Below are 25,706 nucleotides of genomic sequence, written 5' to 3'. Positions count from 1 at the left end.
CTGGAATAGTTTCCTTAGAGCTGACAGTTTCCATCCTATGTCACAATCACAATTTACCTAAGGGGCAATTCATATGGTTATGTAGAATCACTGACACTGATGAGCACTATTAACCTACAAATTGCTAGAGGGTAGAAATCTGAGCATTTAACAAATGTTCTTGAGACAGTATGGAAAATGAAATGTTCTAATGTTTGGAGAATTAAAAAGAAAATACCTGCTGATGAATATACCCTCTTATATTATGACATGTAATTCTAAGGAGGAGAAAGTTACATAATTAATACAGACTTTCTTTTTTTGCAGGGTGATATACTTATCTAGTTACAGATAAACCTAGAGTTGGTTTATGAGTGCAAAGGATAAAGGTGACATTGAGGATAAATTTAGCTTCCACCAAAAAAAAAAACTCCTTTCCCATGCAGTAGCTTCATTATTAAAAGGATAAAATGTCTGTCATCCATGATTGGGTGCTTTACTTTTGTTATATTTTGCTGCTGTTGTCTCAGGATCCACTCCAGATTCTGCTGTATGTCAACCATACTCACATTGCTTTCTAAACTGCCTAAGGGGATATCACATTGCAGCTGATTTATCAGGTTTTGCAAGACTCATTATTGTTCACTACCTAGCAGCTGATCAGTCAACATTTCCTGCTCACATGATTTCTACCCAGCAAATGATTTGCCAGGATCTACATGAATACACTCATTGCCATTATTGATTTGTTGGTGTTAGATTTATATAGGCTAGTTTCTGTACCTTTGTGCTATAGATTGGTATATCTTCTGCTGCTAGATTTAGTATGTTTGACCATGGCTACTTTTACTGGACCTTGCTGTTGATCTCTGCCTGCCCTTGAACTCTGTTTATTGACCTCGTGTATCTCTTCTGCACTGACCCATCCTGCCAATTGACTATTCTCTTTTGTGTCTGGTCTGTCTTATTTTCTCTACATGTGGCACCATAGCTGCAAGTTTCCCTCAATTTACCTCACTCATGGCTGATAAAAACTATACACTACTGGGATCCAGTCCAAAGGAATCCAAGTACCAGTGAATAGTGTGGTTCCGGGAAAGTCGGCTGCTCATGGTGAAAAACATCCCGCACCATAGGTTCTGTTTAGGGGTTATCATTCGCGGATTGTAGGGTTCATAACAATTTTCTTGCAATGAATTTAACACTTATAACAACAGTAATGTCATATTATTTTTAAATGCACCTGTGCTCTGGGGTATGGTGGCTAGACAAGCTGAAAAATTTAAATAATTTACCTAAACATAAAAATCTGTAATATTAATCCAGACTTAAGATGAAACCTGTTCAATGTAACATTTTTGAATCATGTTACAAGGTTTCCCAACTTCAATGTCAGATTTTATAATCTATATCATTGCCCCAAACAGGTGAAAATTGATATGTTCTGCTCTCACAATCTGAAGCTGTGTAGATCTATAACTCAAGAGACTTCAGTCTTCCACAGACTTCACTCTAATTTGGACTATAGTCACTTTTTTTTCTTTTGTTATATTTTGTAATAATATTCCTAAATTTACATTTGATTTGTTACATTATTTTATAAAATGTTATGATTTAACCATTAAATATTTACATCTAATGATCTTTTGACGAATATTCGCTGCAGTGGAAAGCTTAAATAATATGCCCTACTGTGTAGATGTTTTTGGTTCATATTATCTACTTTATTATGCCTTGTAATTATTGGTTATGTTCAAAGTTTTTGAATCTTAATAGTAGATTAAGGCATTTACACTTATGACAAAAGTGGTTATTAATTTATCACAACTTCAAACATTACTACATTTAATTTCATGATTTAAATTTGTATTAAATTATATGGTTTTCGGTGAGTACTACTGGGGGTTCTCTCCTTTACAGAGATCCAATCCAAATGGGAGTTGCCCAATGCAGAGATCTGGAGATACTTACAGATTAAGCACCTTCTGTCACAGGACCTCCCAAAACAACACACTTCTAGGAGTCTAACGGTTTTTGAATCTGTGTTTCAGGTCACCCTGCCCTGCACATTCCCTCTCAACTATATATAAGCTTTTGGTAGAACATCTATTCGTGTCCCCTCTGAAATTCAAAACAGAGTGGGAGAGAGATCTAGGAGTTGAGCTACAAGAGGCCGATTGGTCCAAGATTTTTCGGGCATCTCACGCATGTTCTCCCAATGTTTCAATTCTAGAAACTCACTATAAGGTAATTACCAGGTGGTACAGATGCCCTGCTCATCTGGCGAGGGCCTTCCGTGGGGTGCCCGACACTTGTTGGAGATGCAACCGGGGTGTTGGTTCTCTTCTGCATATCTGGTGGGATTGCCCCATGTTGCAAACGTTTTGGTCCCGGGTGGTAAGAATCACGCGGAAGCTGCTAGGTAGACATACCCAACACTCCGGTGATCTGGCTGTTACATAAAGTTGATATGCCCCTATCACTTTTTAAAAAATCTCTCTTGAAATTTATTATCTCAGCAGCAAAGGCAGTAATTCCAGTGAAATGGAGATCCACCAGGCCTCCGAGTATTCGGGACTGGTCTAATAGATTGGAACACTATAGGGTCATGGATGAGATGCACCTGTCAACCACAGACTCATTTGAAATGTATTATGCTATCTGGGGCCCATGGCTAAACCTTTTAGACTCTCCTGAGTCCCCAATCTCAAATTTGACTGATTGAGTGGTTTTGTTCCCACTTTTGCACCCGAGGGTTGGCTTGGTTGGGTGATCCATCTGGATTTGTGTTGCACCAGGCAGATTCACAACCTACTAGGCTAACAGAGCTTTAAACTAAATTGACGTTTTAAGTGAGGATTTTTGCTACACCCCCTCCCCCAAATGTGGTTTCCCCTTCCCTTCTTTCCCTTTGTCTGTATGTTGTTCGTAATATTGTTACTAGTAGATTTGTGTATGGTATGGCATATCTCTTTTACAGGTCTTTGAATACATTTTTGGACTGGAACCAGGATGTCATTCTTGATGTATCAACAGCCTACCATGCAAATTTGTTGATTGTGCATCTATAACCTGTCTGTGTTTACAAAAACCCAATAAAAATTTAATTAAAAAAAAAATTACATGGTTTTCATTCTCAGCAGTTATAAAGAAGGACATAGGTTCATAACCTAGTTTGAGTACAATTAATCAATTACTTAGGAGTTTATATTTAGCAATATGTCCCTGTAAATAATTAACTTTATTTATATAAAACTGCACAATCAATAATTATTTGATTTATAATCCCTATTTGCTGGATTTGATAAATAGAAATCTATATTACTTCATTAAAATTTGCCAAACTAAATATAGCTTACTAATCATTGTCAGTCAATAAGTATTTTGCAGTTTACATTCAGAACAGGTAAGAGGGAAATTTATTAGATTTTAATAATTTGGTTAATACCCTGGTTCTTAGTTTTCACATTTAACACTAAGCAATTCTGAAACAATCGTGTAGATGGGAACAAACAACTTGTATAGTAGCTAAATCATGGCATTATGGATGAATTGTTCATTAAATTAAGTGCCAATTAAATAAGGATGTTTGATTTTCTTTGTTAGCAATGAAACTTCGTTCTATGAGGATTTATGGTACATTAAATATTTAATGACGCACTCCCAGTCGACAATTAGGTGTAAGTAGAACACTCCGTTTACATGGAGACCTGAATTATAGGTTTAATATAAAACATAATTAATCATTGTTCCTTATTACTATTAATTTATGTAGTTGTAAGACAATTGTGTTTTATATGGAACTTTTATGGTCACACAAATCATGTATTATAGTGCAATATAAAAATGCACTTATCACTGTTAATCGTCAGCACCGGAGGAAACCTTCATGAAATACAGGGCATCATCCTCAATTGCCTGCATAAAATGTACTCTTTACAGCATAGTTCTTAGCGCTATCTGCGTGCGCCAATGACATGCTTCTTGTGACGCCATGTGAACCAGGGAGGGGCTTAAATCCCACACCAGCTGTGGAGAATGATATGGTGTTGGACCATGCGGTTACAAGGTGTGCACCATGTTTGAATTGAGTGAATATGGACAGACAGTACATTTCTTGTAGCGGATGCACAGGGGCAAAGCATATTTCCTTTTCTAGAAATAGACAAACAGAACTGAGTGTGGGCATAAAGCCGGGCATGTAGTTCTGTGAGTTGTCATGCAGGGACAGATCATCATCACCACCATTTATTTATATAGCGCCACTGATTCCGCAGCGCTGTACAGAGAACTCATTCACATCAGTCCCTGCCCCATTGGAGCTTACAGTCTAAAATTCCCTAACATACATACACAGACGACAGAGAGAGAGACTAGGGTCAATTTTGATAGCAGCCAATTAACCTACCAGTATGTTTTTGGAGTATGGGAGGAAATCGGAGCACCCGGAGGAAACTCACGCAAACATTAGAGAGAACATACAAACTCCACACGTCCATGGTCGGGAATTGAACTCATGACCCCAGCGGTGTGAGGCAGAAGTGCCGATCACTTAACCACCGTGCTGCCCCAGATGTAAAGTACATGGGCATCATACAATGCTGGGACTGGGAACTCCGAGGCAGATACACAATTCTGAGAGTGGATGCACAGAGACATATGTACGTGACAGTCAGGGGGCACAGGGGCATCATACAGTGCTGAGAACGGAGAGGCAAATGTACATTTGTAGGACAGGGTATTATGCACGAAATATAAAACCACACAGATTTATTTTACACTTTTTTATTTAATAAACTGTGCCAGTAAAAGCTTTTTAAAGGCGATGATATATCAATAAATAACAGTTAAACCGAGTTCCTGAGAAAGAAACTACCACAATACAGGATGTCAGATAGGTGTAAATGACAAAACAAAAAGATGGCATTATTATAAAAAGCAATAATACTGAATTGTAAAAAGGTCACAGCAAAAGCTCAACATACGCAAAGCACAACTCTCATAAAACTGTAAACAAAGACACAAAATATAGGTGTTGTTGCTTAAATATCTAAGTGGCTATTATATGTCAAAGTACTAAAGCATTGTATATGAAAAAGAAAAAAACCCAAAAAAACTAAAATAAAAAAATCTTTATAAAACAGAGTATGTTCATTATTTTATACCAGGGCTGTCACCAATAGGCAAATCTTGCTTTTGCCTCCCAGAAACTAGTTGTTTACAAACTAAAGATAATTTGTCAATATCAAACAACCCATTAGCTTCTCTTTGCATGTTTTGTTATATCCTCGGAATTAAACTGTTGGAGACTTAACACTTTCTTTCCCTAAGGTGCTTCAGTAATGATAGCTATAGTCAAGGTTTATGTAACCTGTACCTCTTGCTGTGCAGCACTAATGGCTTTCCAGCAGTCAATATAGCCGTTTATATCACCAATTGGCCAGAGTGTAGGAAATGTTTGTTGTCACCCAGAGCAGTGATATAAAAAATAAACTTTATTGTAGTGCTTTTATGAGAGGTCAATGGGAACATAGTCCGATATGTCTTTAAGATGGCTATTTCTTAACAGACAGTAAATGTGCAGAAAACTAAAGCAGCCAATCAGTAATTAGATTGTCGGTTGTTGTGCGAAACAGTTTACACTACGTACACTAATAACAGGCTAAGACGTATGCCAAATGTACTTGCATTAAAACACCCAACATGGTAGAGACATCCTTAGAAGAGAGTTTTAAACCTTCTGACTATTTTTAATGGTTTCTACTTGCCCAACTTCTATTAAATACAGGGATTTATTATTTTGGCTAACAACTGTTTTTTCCACCATCAAGACTTTAATATCAATCAGGGTTGTTTTTTGTTGGCCTGGACACCAAACTCTGAATATAACTGTACCCAAAGCACAGTTGGTCTGTGTCATATCAAAGAGCAAAACCTTTTAAACATTTCATAGATTTTAAAAAACAAATTCCTGTAAAACCATTGAACAATTTGCACCCCTGAATTAGGAATGATCAGCGCCTCCTTCCTCTTCTAGAATTGGTACAGTAGACCTGGTCATATTCTAGCTCTCTACTTGGTACCAAACTGCACCTCGACTATCAGGCCGTAACAGGCTCAGGCTGTTCTGATGCTACATAAATAAATGTGATAGACCAAGATAAGGCGACACAACCTAGTAATACAGGTTACTAAATCTTCAAATGGACACCGTAGAAAGAAAACTGTATATCGGCTGCCCAGGTACATCAGATACAAAGAAGGCACAATTACCAAGACATCTCCTGGGACACTCTTGGGGTAAACTGAGCCTAAAAATAATCAATATTTTTTGTCCCCAGAAAATATAACTTGCTAGACACAGTATGTATTTAGCAAATCACCCATTATTTCTTCTTTAAACCCAATTTGTATTATAAAAAGGACATTTCACAAATGTAAAATTATATATTTACTTCTATAAAGAAGGCTGGAGCAAGCACAGAGTGTCATTGTCTCACTATGTATGCAAAGCTGCCAATTGTCCATCTGTTATTTGTTTTCCCCATTTTCCAATATTGACCAAATTCACTATACAACTCTTACGCTTTATACTACACGCAACTCACAGTCTGTGCTTATTCTCTGGGCTTTGTAAGTTCATGCTTAATGAAGTGGAATCATTAAAATGCATTATATCCAAGTTTACTAAGCTCTACTTGATTGGGATTTTAATGCACAAAAGGCACCTCTAGACCAACGATGGTCTCCAAGAATTCACCTGCAACCCCCAGGTGGGTGATGGACAACCTGATACATTTTAGGGGCAAAATATGCAAGTCAATGGGGTGTAAAGTGGGATGTCTGAGAGATCATTTGTATAAACAGCTATTGCAGAAGTGTAGTATAATCCTTGTAAACAAGTTCTCAATCCTCAAAAAGAATCAGATTATTTGAATTCAACGTTGATCTATGTTCTGGGGAACAAATAGCTTTTGACATTATCTGTTAATGCAATATAAAATAAAAATAAACGTGATGTTTTAGTAAATATTTTTATTTTCTTTTAGAGGGGTTTTCCACTTTAAAATTATTTTACCCAATCCCTTCCTTCCTGGCAACGGTGCTGGATCGCTGCACTCTGTCAGCGGCTGTATGATTCTTACCACTTACCTATGATCACAGCAGACACAGGGGCTCAAACTAAAACTCTTTATTACGGAGATCAGTAGAGATTCCAGCTATGTGTAGAAGACTCTACTAAATACAGCGAATGGTGGGGTTTCCAGAAGAGGGAATCTCTGACAATAAGTTATGATTGGGAAGGTAGGGGGATTTTTTTGTAGTGTGGGAGGAAACCAGAGCACCCGGAGGAAACCCACGCAAACACGGGGAGAACATACAAACTCCACACAGATAAGGCCATGGTTGGGAATTGAACTAATGACCCCAGCGCTGTGAGGCAGAAGTGCTAACCACTGTGTACAGCATGGTGGCTCAGTGGTTAGCACTTCTGCATCACAGCGCTGGGGTCATGAGTTCAATTTCCGACCATGGCCTTATCTGTGTGGAGTTTGTATGTTCTCCCAGTGTTTGCGTGGGTTTCCTCCGTGTGCTCTGGTCTCATCCCACACTCCAAAAACATACTGGTAGGTTAATATGTTAATTGGCTGCTATCAAAATTGACCCTCGTCTCTCTCTCTCTGTCTGTGTTAGGGAATTTAGACTGTAACCTCCAACAGGGGCAGGGACTGATGTGAATGAGTTCTCTGTATAGAGCTGCGGAAACAGTGGCGTTATATAAATAAATGGTGATGATGATGATTTAGTAAAGTTCATAATTTAAAGTGGAAAACCCCTTAGCGGAACGGGCTACAAAGTACTTACAGTTACATTTCTCTTCCTGATTATGATTATTTTTGCTGGTTATTTAGATTTGCTTATGGCACGTACAATGGATAACAGCTTAGTGTGCTATAGTGTACAAGATCTAACAGCTTTCCTCAATCTGATAATAGACAAGGCATGTTGTGATCGAGCAGTGTTCAGGTATGAAAATAAATTCAATGTATAAATATAGGGAAATCAAAGCTGCAAAACCCAGGTAGAATATTAGGTGCAGACCAAAATCATTCAAAAGTAAAAACTGTACCTGTCATCTACACGGAGCTTAGGTGATAACCAATATCCATTCACTCTCGACCTAGTGACATCACAAACCTGAGGCCCTCAGTGATGTCACTGTGTCCTAGTAACATTATATGCAGCATTCCATGACTGTACAGGTCCTGTCCACAATACAAATGCCTACATGCGAGTAGGTGGCAGGTACAAAGAAGCCACATGGATATATACAGAACATTGCAGAAAGTATTATACAAAGTTTGTACATCAACATTCTCTACCAAACGCCCCACAGAGCGGCCATCTTTCTCTCTCCCAAAGAACAAACGTTACACACACCGCTACGGCCCATGTTCTCTACTTCCTCTCGCAAACAGTCTCACAGGACCGGCCCGTGAAACCTTAGAGATCGAGATCATGCCATACACACTTTCTCACACGTTCTACTAAAACCTACCAGGCAAATCAAAAGCAGCGGAGCAGTAAAGTCAAACAAATCGCAATTCAAAATGCAGAAAAATAGTCTAAATAAATGGCACAAACTTAGAAAACATTTTTTTTGTTTTCTACAAAAAAAAAAAAGGCAAATAATTATTGCAATAATATTGCACAAGAGTGATATCACATATTTTGGGGTTAAGGCCTTTCCTACATTTTAAAGGTGTGGTTTTTTTGGTGCAAACAAGATGAGTGTGTAATAAATATATATATATATATTTACTACACACTATATAATTATAAACTTTATATATAGATTTCTTTTATTTTACAATTTACACTTTTTTTTTTTTTTTAAATCATAGCAAAATCCTGTAATATATTCTTTTATAAGCCTAATAATGTGATGATGTTGCAGTTTTGTTTATATTTTTGGGTGGTGACGGGCTATTCCAACAAAACACTACTGTGTATACACTTTAGACAAGGCACTTTCGGCTTTACTTAACACGGTGCTAAAGCACAACTGCGCGGTCACCCATAGCAAGCGGACATACGCTCACATTTTGTAAACTGTACTAGAAAAATGAAAGTGGAAATCCGACTGGTTGCTCTGGGTTACGGCACACAATGTTATTAAATAAGCCACTTTGGGAGAACAGTAGAAAACGATGGCTGATCATTGCAGCTTATCCTACAAATCTTTCTTGCAGCTCTCAACTGATGCGGAACCTCTTGGAAGTCACTAGGATCCACAGTTCTCTTGGAGAAAGTTCTCCAGCATTGATATGAAAAAAAATGTAGAACGTCCCATCCGCGCTCATAGTAAACGGGGTACAATAATTGAGATGGAATCTGACTATTTGAGACATATATGTATCACCTCTCGAAACAAAACATCTAGTACAATAAAATGTACATAAATTGGTCCTCTACCACAAATAAATCGTTCCAACGCGTTTCATCTCATAGTGGAGACTTTCTGAAGGACCCTTGAGAAAATCTCCACTATGAGATGAAACGTGTTGGACTGATACATCTTCCGCAATCACTCACAGACTCGGAAACAGGAAGTGACGCGAGTTCGTTACACAGTGGAAAGCACGCGGTACGCCGGCTTCACCCAGGCACGACTAGAGGCACCGCGGTTAAGGAGTTTTTCTCCAGTTGCCATTACCACACATACGGTGAGCCATTTATGTAGACTGGTTACTTTGCATGTGATATATTATCCTTATTCATCTATACACGCGGTTTACTATGCCGGGTGTTTTAAGCAGCATTGTTTGTTGTGTTAATGGCTGAATGCCCACAGTTGTATTTTTATGGTCAGATCCTTTATTGCTATTAGTATCTACATACTTTGTGTACTGAATTGATGTGTGTGTGTCTTTGTTTTAATATATTTAAGTTTTTTCAGCCCATTTTTATCCCTGGATTAACATTTCTAGTTGGACCTATGCTAGTACACGGTTAACAATTTTGGATTTAGTCGTACAATATATGATTGACTACCTCCTAATTACACTAATTGGGTCTCTTGACCCTATTGTCTGTTTTATTTGAGGATTTGTGGACACTTTACCTGCATGAATCATGGATTAACCGATTACATGACAAGAATTTATTGTAGAATTCTCAGGAAACTATTGTACCTTCACTGGGACATCTCACTACAATTGACTTCCAAGACCAAGTCAACATTGGTGACGCATTCAATTCCCCTACTTCAGACTGTTAACTTCCAACAATTTCTTATACACCAGTTGAATATTAATCTGTTTGTCAATATCTGTGTACCCTATATACCCTTTTGGGACATTCACATTTTGTGTATTGACCACCACATAGATTCGACGCCAGTTTTCAATATGTACCTCCTATTTTCATATGTTTATATATCTATGTGTGGTAGAGGACCAATTTATGTCCATGTATTGCTTCAAGAGGTGATACATATAGGTCTCAAGTACCTAGTTTACTATGAGCGCGGATGGAACGTTCTACATGTTTTTAGATTGAATAATCAAGGAGGGATACTTTGATCCCACTGCTGCTATAGTATATTCGTGTAGTCTGACTTCTGAGCGCAGTGCAATATCTATTACGTTACTCCTGCAGTGATAGCCTGCAGCAATCGCTCTCGTCAACCATAATATTAAATATTTCAATCAATTACTAAATCAAAACACTAGCTCAAGCAACACCTGACAAACAGGTCTTTTGGTTTGTGAACTGAACATTAAATAAAAACTTAGAGAGGAAACAGCAGCTTGTTAAGTCACGTTAAACGTCTACCAAGATGTAACTAAACATAGGTATTAGAAAATATAAGTGCTCTTTCTATAAAATGTGTGTTGCTGAGGTGGTCAATATTTGTGCTAGAAAAGATTTACAGGCATGATAAAATATAGGGTATGCATTATATATAAAAACAACCAAAATAGGCAGATTAAGCTCCTTCAGTGTCCGTAAAAACATATCCGAACAATTAAGTATAGCAGCGGATTTAAGATTTACTACACCGCAGTCCACCCCAGTGTTGGGTTTTGCCGGCACAGTACATATTTGAAGCTCAGCACCGCAATATTAAGAATGTGTATAATAGGATTCTTGAAAACACTGGACCCCTTATCAAAAGTTTCACAAACTGAAGATGATGGTACTGGAGTAGTGACCGTCTAAGGACAATCATTAAGATATTTTCCAGGGGTGGAAGAAGCTACAATTGTGTACTTGAAACACAAGGCAGAAAAATGTGTTATTGGAGATAAGATAAAGGATTATTTATACTGCACCAACGGGGCCCCAAGTCTGCAATCATGTGTGACCGACTCCCAGCGATCAAAGCAAACAAGATTGTCACCTGAAACAGGCTCTATCGTCTTTGGTTATTTTCCGACAACTTAGTAGTTACACAAGCTCAAGTTCCCGAGAACATGTTGTGTATTAAGGTAGAAATGGTGAGATGCCAAAATGCACCAATTGTCCAGATTGCTCCGTATTAGGGCATGATGGTGAAAATAATCTGCAGCATTCCCATTTTGTAAGGACACTTTATTTGTCCCATTTCAAAAGTTCCCAGAAATGGGCAAAGTAGCAGAGTGGAGAATCGTCCCTGGTAAAATAGGGATCAACGCAAGAATACATTTTACGTATCGGAGGATTATTAGAGTAGAAAGCGCGCCCTCTCACACGTAGACTGGTTGGCACCCTTCTGTCTCACTTGACTTTGTCGCTTGATTTTCTTCCTGCGACTCCTCACATGGAGAAGCTTCCATCCGAGATGGCTTTGGGTAGCGGAACGGGTAGCCATTATCATCAAAGAACCTCCGGAAAGTGAACTCGTAGAAAGCGTGCTCTGTGTGTTTGTTACCAGGAGACATGAGCATGTCCCAGGTCATGGTGCTATCTCCACTGTCATTCCACGGGCTTTCCTCGTCTACTGGATCAAAATTGGAGGTGTCCATGGGGTGGCTAATTTTTGGGACGTAAGGTGCTGGCTGGCGTCGTATGTCCGTAGAGAAGTCAATGGAGTTGAAGAATGGGTGATCTTTAATTTCATCCGCCCCAATTCCCCCCAGCCTGTTCTCTGCTGCACAGCATAGATTAGTAATCAGATCGGTCGCCTCCGGGCTCAGTTTGATCTGGGAGGGAATGTGAAGTGTGTTCTCCCAATTAATTACCTTAAAAGACAAAAAAAAAGTCTCTTGTTAAAAACAAAGGGGTTTATGAATATTATATATAGCCAATCCTAGAGCAGTTCATTTTCAACAAAACGAATGAAGTATCAGAAGATCAAGAGTGGTTCTCTGTCCCCGAGAACAAAAAAACAGTGGCGTTTTTAAAACGGTGTAGGAAAACTGGAAACTGATAGAAACGGTTTAATAGTTATTTAATTAGTTGCTCATTGGAAAATAAACATGGCAAGTTTAATAACCAAAGTGGTAATATGGGTGTTGTGCTGCCAACTTTCATTTCTATGTAGACTTTGATGGAGCTTCCCAGTCCGTGACCTTCAAACAAGTTTTGGCCCCATGCTCTAGGTCTTCGTAGATGATTATTTCTTCCCAACTGCACCCCTTCTACAACAACAGCAACTTATTTTTGGGAAATTAAGCTATGACTCACGTGGTTTACCAAAATTGAGGACATTTTAAATAGAACACCAAAACAAACAAATTAAAAACATAGTACCATATAGCAATATGAAAAGTAAACAAATGAGAAAGCACTACACCTTAACGCTTACCTTTAGTTGTGTTTCGGTTGGGTTGGAGGCGAGGAAAGGAGGTTGGCCGACCAACATCTCAAAGAGAATGACACCCACACTCCACCAATCACAGAGCTGTGTGTATCCTGCACAACAACAGCAGTCAAGGTTAATACAACATATAATACCCCGCTAATACAATAGGAAACTTACAAGACGCTAAGTGTATATTTGGGGGGGGGGGCATTTGTTCTGTTGTACAGAGGGCAGCCCTGTTTCCAGCCTGTATGTCCTGTGCCTAAAAGTATCCCAGCATTATTCAGTATTCCGCCTTTACAGTTGTTTTTATTAACACAAAGAATACATTTACAAGAATACTCATTTTAAGAATACAAGTAACGTAAATCCACACTAGTGACAATATCTAATCATTAGGCAGAGAAGTTCCTTTCCTTTAAATCAAACTATTTTCTTAACAGGGGTTACTTTTGGCCAATTCTTGTGTAATAGGACACATTTAAACTGCAGAGATTGGGTCTCTCCTGTAGCTTTTATTTAATGCATTTTGCACCTTCCGGTTGAACTCTGGTGGAGAAGCGCGTTTCTAGGTGCTCATTACTCAATGTTAAAAAAAGAAACACAGGCGGCAAAAGTGACTTGTGTAATAAAGACCGTCCGGATGCCCTTCACTTTCATGATTCATTAAAGCTATACATGAGGTTAAGCCCAGCTGTATTTTGGTAAAAAAATAAATAAAAAAGCTTACATTTAATGAATAGGGTAGATCTAAAAGTGGTTGACGGGGAAAGTGAATTACGGTAGGCATCCAGGACACATCGTAAATGAGGCCCAATACATCCAATACATCTCACCTTTACGCAGGAGGACCTCTGGGGCTATGTAGTTAGGAGTCCCTACTAATGAGTGAGCCAGACAACGGTGATGCTGTCTCTTCGCTCGTTGTTCCAATGTCTTCAACCTGTCTCCACATCTGCAGTTGGACACATCGTCCCAATGCTCACTGGGCTCCATACTATCCTGTCGGATGTGGTTCCCTTAATATGGATTTAAAAAAACTGGAGTGAGCTTATTGTGTTCTTCTTTGTTAACAGAAAAGGGACAATTAATAGGTTATCAAAATTAATTAGATATCAAGGCTTGAAGAAAAGTTAAATGGCATTAAAAAACCCATGTTCAAGGAGATATTAATAATAACCATTTCTCAAGAATACATATATGAGGCAATGTATAATGGTGCAATGTACATTTCACACTTTAAAAGCAATTTTTGTGAGAAACAGGCACCTTGCAAAGTTTTTGTAACGCATTACATAGTTTATTAAGCATCAGTTGTCAGTGTTCTCGGAAGGAGGATAATTGAAGGGAACAAGTGATTTAAAAAAAAAAAACCAAAACAACTAATAATTTACCTTTCTGGTAGTATTTTGAATTGTGGGTCCACCTAAACCCAGTACAAAGACCAAAGTCTGTCAACTTTATGTGGCCATCTAGGTCTATGAGAATGTTATCCGGTTTGATGTCCCGGTGGATAAATCCCATCTTGTGGACACTCTCGATGGCCAGAGTCAACTCCGCAATGTAAAACCTGGCCAGTTGTTCAGGAAACACCTCCATGCGTATGAGAAGGCTCATCATGTCTCCTCCCGGAATATAATCCATCACAAAGTACAAGTAGTCTTTGTCTTGGAAGGAGTAGTAGAGTTTCACTACCCACTCATTGTCGGCCTCGGCTAGGATGTCCCTCTCCGCTTTGACGTGGGCCACCTGATTTCTATTCAGAACGTCTTTCTTCCTCAGGGTTTTCATTGCGTACAAAGCTTTGGTGTCCACTTTACTGGCCAGGCACACTTCACCAAAAGCTCCTATGCCCAAAGTCTTGATCTTCACAAACAAGGACTTGTCCATTTTGGCTCTTTTTAGTCTATTGTAGTTGGACTCCTTTTGGTAAAGGATTTTTCGCATTTGCTCTTGAACAACTTCACAAAGCCCAGCCTGTAAAAAATAAAATGTAGATGTAATGCCATAAGGAACACAAAACTCACCAAATATAACACACAAGAATCCTTACTGCACAGGCATCGCAGATATAGATAGATACACACACGGAAATATAGCACATACATAAATGCACAATGGTCAAACTACAGGAGAGGAGTCATCTGCTCCAGAAAGCCTAAGTTCTAAATGAAGGATGAAATACAACAACAACAGAAGGTCTAGAAATAAGATAGTAGATGGCTGTGTTCGACCACAGTAGTTGTCATGTATGATTGATCCTGACTATTTGAACGCTTCGAAGAGACTTGTCAGCCGTTTGGGCTTAAAACCGGGGAGAGAAGGATCTTTATCTATCCCAAAAGCAAGAGCACTATATAGGCAAGTGGCAGGGAGGGAGAAGGGCTTAAGGTGAGACAGCAGTAGAAGGGAAGTGGATGACAAGGAGACAATTCTGAGCCGGGGGCAGGACACAATGAGGGACAGAACAAGAAATTGCTGAGCAGATAAGTGGAGGGCACTGAACATAAGGAGCGGCACTTTGCAGGTGATCCTAGACATAATATGGAACTAGGAGATGGATTAAGGAGGACGTGTGTTGGGACTGATTTTTACTACAAAATTTTTGTATAAAATTGTAATGAAGAAAGATAGGCGGCAGGGAGGCTTATCAGTAGCATGTTACAGTAATCCCAAACGTGAAAGGAGAAAGGCATGAATTATATAGTTTTGGCTGTAGAGCAACAGAGGAAAGGTCGAGTCTTGGCGATATAATGCATCAGGTTGTAGCCAGAAAAACAAATCACTTGTCCACCCCTAATAGGACTTCCTAAATGCAGTCTAACATCTCTGAATACCTAGTAGCCATGTCATCTTAGATAGTGCTTGATGGCCCAACCGTCAAACTCTAAAGCGAATTCCTCATATTTCCTCTAAAACCTGGGCCAGTACCCCCTTTTATATCTATCTGCGTAGATCTGTCACACATTCTATCTCCAAAGTACGTTACTTAGGCATTACGTTTGACTCAGCGATTCCAAAGGCCAAAAGAACCCGATGACATCACCAAGTGATTGCATAAAGAGAGGATATGCCATGCACCATGGGGCACACCATCAGAGATCTACCGAGGATGAAGATGTGTACAAGGAAAGTCAGGACAAGAAATACAGTAGATAGGAAGGAGTTGAAAATGTGGGCGACAGTGACAATATAGCCCAAAAGTAGTAAGAAAAATAGATTGGAAGCTGCCACGTCTGCTGCCGGTACATCCTACGTGGTGTACAATCACCGTTAATGACAAAAAGAGTTTTCCTCACCAGAGTAAGAATTTTTAATGAGAATATCATTAAACATTTTCTAAACAATTGTAAAGCAGCAGGAAGGTGCTCCATATAAACCAGGTGCGACACCACCAGAACGTTATCAGGAAACACTTTTGTATAAAATTTTACTAAAGCTTCAAGAAATGAATAGAAATACATTGTAATAATTGTTATAATTGTACAAATTTAACATAGTAAAACCTGTAACTCTAAAGACGACCAGTTTGTTATCACCAGCTCTAAATAACCAAAAATATAAACTCTTGGAAACCTTAACATGACTTAAACTTCCTACATGTCAAGAAATATGCAATGAGAACAAAGCCCTGACTGAACGCCTACAAATAACTTGCATTCATAATGCCAAGTATACGACATCCAGCCAGTCAAGACTACGGGTTCTAAACGCATCAGCCCAAAACAGAGCAAGTCCACTTTAAGTAACATATATAAACTAAACGTAATCTTTAAGTTTGAACAGTAATTTATATATTCCGTGAAAAATTGTGTTGAAATTGTGGCAGAAAAACAAAAAAAATAAAAATGTCAACACGTTTAGCTCTACAAAACGGGCCGGAGTTATTAAGGAGAGCAAAGAAAAAAAAAAAAAAAAGGAGTAGGTTTGATCGTGGACAAATCATGTTACAATGCAAGGGGTGCAAATTAGTTTATTATTTTGTGCATAATACTGGCTGTTTTTTTTCATGTAGCACACAAATACAAATTTATTTTTACACTGAAATTTAAAAATTGATCTAGGACATGCCTTACCCTACCTAGAAATCTGCCCCCGCATTATACATGTACCAGCCCCACCAATGCAACATGGTTTTGCCCAGGTGCAAAGTTACTCCTTTTTTATGCTTTACTCTCCTAAATGACTCGGGCCCCACAACACAAGCACCCAGAGGTTCTGGCCAATGTGAAAACTGAAGTTTCAGGCTCCTTGCCATAGTACATGTGACACTTCAAAGACTGCAATTTCATCCAAAATAAACCTTGCTTTAAAAGGGAAAAAAAAATAATTTGCTGATTCCACCTCTCAGTATTGGTTTTTATAGGGTCTATCTTTCCCCACCATAGTACGTTGGTACATGGTCCTCCTCTGTAACTTACAAACGCTGATTAGCCGGGGTCCCCAACAATTTTATATAAGGAAGAGAAGATGAGCAAGTATTGGGAGGTCTCGGAGGAGGGGAGACCCTGCAAAAGTAGCATGGCGGGGTTAAAAACAAACGTGAAGATGGAAAACCCTGTTAAATAAGAACAAAGTGCCTTTAACCACAATTTATGCATTTAGATATATAAAATATCTTTTATTCTGTCTTTATCTTTCCATGCATGTCCTAATAAACAACACTAACTGATGGGGCCCTGGGTTGGCTCTAAGGCACAGTAAAGTGTAATGGCTAAAAATGAAAAAGGTAGTTTTCATAAAAACATCTAGCAAACAATAGGTTTTATCTGTTCTTAAGAATGCCCACTTTTAACAATCACTCATTAAAGCAATAGTCAAGTACAGACGTCCTACTGTTGAATCATATCAATAGACATAAAACAGATAATAAACTTATACAAAAAGCAGCTACCCATTGTTAACTAGCAGCTTTGTTGTTTCCTGGCACAATTGCAATACACGACAGACAATTTGTATCCTATTCTGGGGGATAGCGCTCAGAATAGACTGCTGGAATACGTGGTACAAGTCATTCCTTAAGGTGCTATATTTACAAGGTATGGAGCATGTCATGAATGTCAAGCACACGAACAGACATGGAGACAGAAGGAAAGGCCCTTGGATGCCGGGAGAGACGTTTCTCTCTCCACAGCTGTCCCAACTATAGTCACAATTAGACAATCTGCACATATGTGGTGGCTCTAAATATAGCAATTAAATGATTACTTCATCTAATTTAATAAAGGATGTATTTCTGAGTGGTGCCCATGATCTGTCTATACGTCTGCCAGTGGGAATGTGACATCTGCTCCTATTACTACCACTGCCAGGGTCTGTATATTGATGTATGAAAAATAGTTTATCTTTAGATTCATTTAGAGAAAGATGCACCATCTTTACCCAGGCACGATTTAACAGCAACGTATATATCAAAGAGCTGAATGAATATTATACATGAAATCAGTGGGGCGTTTATATTTAGCTAAATATGCCCATTATGCTCTCACTCCTTTGCAGCAGATTGCGTGTCAGAGGCGCCTCTATAACTAAGACACAGGAAGGGTGTATTTACTAAACTGCGGGTTTGAAAAAGTGAAGATTCTAGCTGTCATTTTGTAGAATGCACTAACTAAATTACTAGAATCTGATTGGTTGCTATAGGCAACATCTCCATTTTTCCAAACCCCCAGTTTAGGAAATCTAGCCCAGAGTGATTGACACCTTGTCAGTCTCGCTTTGCAGAAAGGCCTATGTACATTGGTTGTTCCGTACACAGGGCATGATCAGCGATGTCACACTACCAAAACTGATTGCAGAATTTGTTTTCTTGGAGCGGCATAAGGTCCTATCAGGCCAGTGTCCTAAATTTATCGAAGGAGTTTTGGTGGTCTGTAATGGAGTGAGGGAGGTGTTACCTTTTGACAGAACTGCAGTGGAATATCAGATCAACACTGAAGAATATTTTTGACCTTATTCAATTTTGGGGGCTAGTGGTCTTTTAAGGTCGGGACAAGTATCAACTGCTTGAACTTGTCTATAGGTGGAGACCAACAACCCTGTGGCCCCTGTTCCCATAAACTCTCTTTAGAGAGCTGAAGATTACAGTGTTTGAAAGCCAAGGGTGGATTTGTATTGGAGCCACCAATATCCAATCAGGTGTGTCAGGCATTCCACACCCACTGAACCTGTAGCCTAGAGCCACCCTGGCTCACGTTATCTCTTGCCGTGACCCACCAGCTTCCACCCGGGATCACACAATCTACTACCTAAGAAAGGGTTAAAAATAAGTGAGCAATGCCTATAACAAGAGCTGTGCTAAGCAACTACTACAGTTTTTGCAGAAATAAAATACCATGTTGACCTTAACCCTTTCATGGTAGAAGATGTGCTATTCTTTAGGAATAGACCAATTTTACTTTTTACACAATGCATCAGAAAAAGTAGCAGAAATAGAAACACAAAAAACCCCCCAAATCATTAAACATTCCTTCTTGGGCTACAGAGACCATGCACCCCAATTTGTTTCTGCTACTACTGTTTATAGACATACCAAATATTTAAAAACCTTATCTAAGATTTGGTCTAGTTATCTGTATCTAATAAAAGTTTATTATTATCTATGTTTTTGTTTATACACATACACTCACATATATACATTCACACATAGGAGATGTATTTTACTTACACATGCAGTATTTTGGGTATTTCAAGCAGTAATAAAAGCTTAGAAGCCAACTTGCAGCAAGCACGAGACTGAACCTTGTTACAGCAACGATTTGTAATCAACACATTCCGAGCACTGAAAAGGGACATAGTCCTTTACCGCTTATAGTGAAGATCACTGCTAAAAACTCACGTTTTTTTAAATCAGTGGATTTGTATGTAATAAAAGCTACATAAACATGGTAAACAGACAATTACCTCAGCCATCTCCTGTTCCAGCTGTAGCCTTCGATTGACTTTCTGCTGGTAGGTTTTGAGAATGTTCTCCACGTGCTGTTCCATGTAGAACTTAAAGGCGAATGGCGAGTAGCTTTTAATTCTGGATTCCCTCTTCTCCTCGTCTTTGCTGTTTTTCCGCACTGGTACAGGGGAGGTTTGAATCTGCTTTTTGTCTTTCCCAGACCGAACTGCTTTGGAATTCTTGCTCACTTTCTCATGTTTTACATCTCCATTGGCTTCCTCCTCATGACTACTTGTTACGTTATCGACAACCCGCAGGTTCTGCTCTACTCCCTTGCATAAAGAGTTCAAATCGTGTTGCTCTGCGCTGTTCTGAAGCAAGAGATGCTTTGGGTAGGGTGGTGGTGGAAATCTCATATCCTGGTTGCCATAATCCACATCGATCCCGTAAGGGCCAGGGCCGCCAACAGATAACGGAAGGGGCTCGATCATCTGTAGATTTTCTGCCGCCTGTGCTTGTGATGCCAACCAAGCAGGATGGGACGGCCCTACCGCAGTCTGAGGCTCGGGTCTCATTACCCTCATACTCTTTACTGGCTGAAGTATGTGGGCGGATGTCACGGTTGTGATGGTATTTGGTGAGGTTATTGAAGGATCAGGTTTGTTTTGGGGAGCCTGCCTCAAAGGAACCTGCTTTTGCTGTTGGTGGTTATTAAAAGAGTTGGTACGACTTGGTACCTGGGATTCTGGTCTGAAAGATACGTGTTGTCGTGGAGACGAGTCCATCCCAGGACCCTGAAGAGAATCACGGCGTGATTGTGCCGTCTGCCACACGCTGCCCAGATCAAACATATCCATATTTAAGCTATTTTGTGTTGGAGTTAAAAGGTTCTGTGGTGTGTCAGGATACTCGCTTGGAAACGCAGGCCCCCTTGACATGACCAGCATCTGGTGAGAAGAAGGACTTGACTGCTTGTGGTGAGGATGTGGCATATAGTGACCGGTCGGTGCTTGCGGATATGTATGGCCCGGGCTACTTTGTGGTACCGGACCTTTGTTCTGCATATTTACATATCCTCCATCTTGTTGTATTTTGTTTTGAAATGATGGGGTCCTTTGAACTCCATACCCCATAGGATCCCCTTGGATTATGAGATGCTGTCGGCCATAGTGTGGGCTGTTTGATGCATGAGGGGGCTGCATGGGTAGACCCTGGCTGGTGATAGCGTAGTTCATGGCAGCAGACTCTACACTGGTGGCATAGGCCTTCTGTTGGTGCTGGTGGCCCCCAGGAGTGTTATGCGCTGTAGGCCTCTGTGTTGGCCCATTCATTGCCCCAGGCTGGGGTGCAGAAAGCAAGTAGTCCATATACTGACGTGGAACATCACCAAGAACATTGGAACCTTCAACTGGAAAGCTGGGACCCTCATAGGCTGCATTATTCATTGGATGATAAAAGGTCTCACTCGGACCTTCAAAACTTGACCGATGGAGAACATTATTTGTCGCTGTGCCTTTCCCTTTAACATGAGATAAAAAAAATCCATTAAGAGTTAGTAACACATCAAATTATTCAATATCACGTGGCTAATTAGATCATACTGAGAATTCATAGGCTACAGGACATCACGTGGCTGCATCTGATTGATAGAGCTCAGAGGACCCTCCTATACCTTTTGAAACAATAGTGCGTTCATAGTGGATTAACATGAAGATTGTTTCCAGACTTTCATTTCTACACCATGCTGTCCCCAGCAGGTAAAAGATCATATAATTGTAAACAGAAAATAATGGTTCCTCTGATTTCAAGACCCGAGAAGCATTCAAACATATGCATACAGAATTCAGTCTGTTGTACACAATATTGTATTATTAAAAAAAAATATTACACCCTGTAAAGATTGTATCGATTTATTTTTTCGATAAATAAACGAAGCAAAGACAAAAAGAAAACAAAATCACACATTTAAAATATTGTCAACTTGGTTGGGAACTGTAACACATTGTGCTGTGTGTGAGTCACAAGACTCTTCACACGTAGATTTTTACCTGGTGATGTCTGCTTGATCACTTGGACAATCTGCTCATTCCGAGGGTCCAGATACCCCATCTTACTGATGAATTCCAGGGCCGCCTCAATGCTTCTACTCCCAGTCTGCTTCAAAGCCCTTACTGCCATTTCCTAATTACAAGAAAAGAAGAAATATGTAGATAGATGAAGAACAAACATCTCCGATTGCGAGATAATATGGACTACTAAATAGACCAGATGGAGAGGGCAATGCTACAATAGGCAAGGTGGGATATCATAATCAACTGTGGGAGGAAGAGTTACTCTTTGACTGCATGGTCAGAATATAACAGCAGGGTCTAGTGTTGGAAGACGGAGCGCGAGAAAAGCCAGAGGACTCCAGGGCAGCAGTTTTGAAAGTATTTTTGTAGCACGGAGGACATTGCCAATTGGCAAATATGGAAGTTGGTCATGGATATGATCATTGTGATATAATAAATTCTCTAACAAACACCACATGAGAACCCATGTTGAACATCCAACTACCAGTTCTAACAGGTGTGCTGCATAATTGCCAATAGTCCTGATTAGAGGAAAGAGGTAGATCTTGTTGGAGGGTGGGCTTGGCTTTGTACAAATGTTGCTATTCTTGGGTGGATCGGGAGCAGAACTTACTTTATCACAATTTTTCACTTCTAAATGTTTAGGAGGTATGGTACTATAACCAAGTATACACTGCCACAAGGAAGTAGTGGTACCAAATACTTTTCATGACTATAACACAATATCAGTTAAGATACACGACACCTCAGCTCGCAGATGATATAAAATTAGTTTCACTGTACTCCAGAAGCATCTAAGTACTCAGTATGCTGTAAGAACAAAACTTACAAAGACCACCAATGATGTAAGACCAAGAAATAAGTACGTCAAGGTAAGTCAAGTGACAACAAAGCAGCTTCCTGTTGCCATCTCTTTTCATTTTCTATTGTATTTAAAAAAGGTGAAAACAGTCAGATGAGGAAACAAAGTATTTTCTACTAATTTAGCCCCCCCCCCATACAAATTAAAAAATATATATATTTTCATCGGAAAAGGGGAGATGAAATCTACTAAAAAGGAGCGAGGTAACGCGATCCACTAAAAATAAGCAAAAGCTTAAAGTTGAGACAAAGTCATGACATCAGGTTTCCGCCCTGACTCAGAGCGAACTTGAATTATTTTGTTAGTACCACAAAAGAGTGGTTGCTAAAATAAGAGATGTTATTACTAGTTGTCACCTGGGTGAGGTCATAACAGGAACAGTTCTACTATAACCCTTCATTATATCACCAGCAACGATCCCATCCCAATCTCCCATCTCCGCTTCCATCTGTGGTTCTTCGGTCATTACCTTATTTTTCTTGTCTGTGTCTATAAAAAAATAAAATTACCCAACGATTGTTTTGCTGGAGGTATAATTTATTGGTGTAAAGAGGATATACTGTCTCCTTAAAATGCTGCAAATCACTTCCAAACTTCGTAAAACACATTTCTGTCTCCCTCTGCAGGATCCCTCACACGCCTTAATTATTATAAGAGCACTCTATAAGTAACAACTGGCAATGTAGACCTTCCCTTTACCATAAAAAAGAGCAAAGCTTTCTGTATTTTGTTTTAGAATGCAAATCGTAATATTCTCATTTACTTGGCCTTGTATATTTTTTTTATTGAGGATGGGTATTTCAAGGGCAAATAATTACAGTATCATTTCGTTCGTAAATGTGTTTTGACGGACAGATAATAGTATGTGTGCAACATAGTATCTGAATATAACAACATCTTGATAATGCACATAGCTACTATTAATGGGTGAATTGAAAATACATGTTTGGAAAATATAAAAAAAAAAAAAGTCATACTAAAAGGAAATCTGGTTGCATACTATAAGTCATAACTAATAGGGCTCCAGATATTAGTTGCATAGTAGAGATTTTCTACGAAATCAAACTGGACTGTTAAAATCCTAGAACTTTCCATGGGATGGGGCAGGCGGAGGGGCCACCCGGCATACCATCAGCATTTTGCATACTTCAAAAAATGAACGGGGCTAGAGGAATCCACCCATTTAACAGGGTATCTCACGCAAGAGGATTACTGCAAAAACTGTCTGGAAGAGAAGCAGAGCTAATTTGACTTCTAGGAATTTAAAAAAGTATTTTAGGTCCTAGGCTAAGATTATAGGCGACCTCCAGCTGTGGCCGAGCATCATGGGAGACGTTGTTCATCAACAGTTGGAATGTCGAAGGTTGCCCATCACTGCTGTATTAACTGACCCATATATATCAGAGACCAGAAGTCAGAGTTTCACGGAATGTTCCACGTTTCAGAGTACAGAACTAATTCTAACCTTCGTTATTAGAGTTACACTATTGTGAAGGTCGTGACATAAGCTGCAAGTTTGATGCATGAACATTATTCAAATAAATGTTGCACATCTAGAATTTGCTGGCTGATGTTTCAAGCATTATACAAATGACAATGAATGAATAGGGACAGACATGTTAACACCATATAAAGCAAGTGTGAGTACTGCTTACAGAGCCTATGCACATTTCTGCTCTTGTAGACATCTAGCAGTTGGTTGCTAAAGAAACATTTCCCCAATAAGCTCTCTGCTTCCAATATACACTATATGGACAAAAGTATTTGGCCACACATGTTAATTATTGAATTGAGGTGTTTCAATCAGACCCGTTGCCAGAGCTGTATAAAATCAAGCACCTAGCCATGCAGTCTCCATTTCAAAACATTTGTGATACAAACGGGTCGTTCTGAAGAGCTCAGTGACTTTAAGCGTGGTACTGTGATAGGATGCCACCTTTGCAATAGGATGGTTCGTGAAATTTCATCCCTGCTGGATATTAAAAGTGATATTATTAGAAAGTGAAGATGTTTAGAACAGCAACTCAGCCACGAAGCAAAAGACCACATAAAATCACAGCGCAGGGTCAACAACTTCTAAGGTATACGGTGCTTAAAAGTCGCCAACGCTCTGCTGATTTCATAGCTGAAGAGTTCCGAACTTCCACTGGCATTAATGTAAGCAGAAAAAACGTGCGGCGGGAGCTTAATGGAATGGGTTTCCATGGCCGAGCAGCTGCATACTAGCCTTACATCACCAAGACCAATGCAAGCATTGGATGGAGTGGTGTAAACCACACAGACACTGGACTGTGGAGCAGTGGAAAAGTATTCTGTGGAGTGACGAATCACGCTTCTCTGTTTGGCACTCAGATAGGCAAGTCTAGGTTTGACGGATGCCAGGAGAACGTTACCGGTCTGACTGCATTATGCCAACTATGAAGTTTGGTGGAAGAGGGATAATGGTATGGGGCTGTTTTTCTAGGACCTTCTCTATTCCAACATGACTGTAGTCCTTGCTTTGTGCACTGGGGTACAAAGACATGGTTTGAGGGGTTCAGTGTGGAAGAACTTGACTGGCCCACACAGAGCCCTGACCTCAACCCCAAACACCTTTGGGATGAACTGGAACGTAGATTGCGAGCCAGGCCTTCTCGTCCAAATTCAGTGCCTGACTTTATAAATGCTCTACAGAATGAATGGGTACAAATTCCCACATAAACATCTTGTGGAAATCCTTCCAAGAAGAGTGGAAGCTGCTATCGCTGCAAAAAGAGGGACCAACTCCATATTAAAGTATATGTATTTGAATACAATGTCATTACAGTCCCTGTTGGTGTAATGGTCAAGCGTCCGAACACTTTTGTCCATATAGAGTACCCGCAGTTACTTTTAAGCAACTTGGCATGTTAGAAGTTTAGATGTTTTAATTGAAGAGGCTGTGCTCATGGGGGTCCTGGGCTTTGTATCCCACTGGAAACTTAAGTGTAGGATTCCTTCAATTATTGCCAAGTCTAATCATTTGCTGGTTGGTTCCTGCCCCGCCCACTTCAAAGTAGGAAAATAAAAACCATACTTGCCCCGTTAGGTCCGCCAGACTCCCGGGAGAGTAGGCAATTCTCCCGCATCCTGCCACTC

At 39.6% G+C, this 25,706-nt stretch overlaps 1 protein-coding gene across 3 annotated transcripts in view; it reads right to left on the bottom strand.

Moving 5' to 3' along the window:
* LATS2 (large tumor suppressor kinase 2) overlaps positions 1 to 25,706 on the bottom strand; it is a 276,737-nt gene that overhangs the window by 225,376 nt on the left and 25,655 nt on the right. For 2 of the 3 annotated variants that reach the window (XM_075198849.1, XM_075198850.1), the window contains exons 3-8: positions 21,704 to 21,836; positions 19,673 to 21,174; positions 14,164 to 14,746; positions 13,606 to 13,788; positions 12,773 to 12,879; positions 4,749 to 12,206 (exon numbers count right to left, since the gene is read on the bottom strand). In XM_075198849.1, the coding sequence (XP_075054950.1) occupies positions 11,712 to 12,206; positions 12,773 to 12,879; positions 13,606 to 13,788; positions 14,164 to 14,746; positions 19,673 to 21,174; positions 21,704 to 21,836 (3,003 nt within the window). In that variant the 3' untranslated portion in view covers positions 4,749 to 11,711. Of the gene's footprint in view, positions 1 to 4,748; positions 12,207 to 12,772; positions 12,880 to 13,605; positions 13,789 to 14,163; positions 14,747 to 19,672; positions 21,175 to 21,703; positions 21,837 to 25,706 lie in introns of those variants that run through there. The other variant, XR_012688580.1, reaches the window with a different exon arrangement.

This window comes from Mixophyes fleayi, chromosome 2, assembly GCF_038048845.1.
Source record: "Mixophyes fleayi isolate aMixFle1 chromosome 2, aMixFle1.hap1, whole genome shotgun sequence".
NCBI lineage: Eukaryota > Metazoa > Chordata > Amphibia > Anura > Limnodynastidae > Mixophyes > Mixophyes fleayi.
The sequence above is the reverse complement of the archived record's forward strand: the minus strand, read 5'-3'. Positions and strand labels throughout refer to the sequence as shown.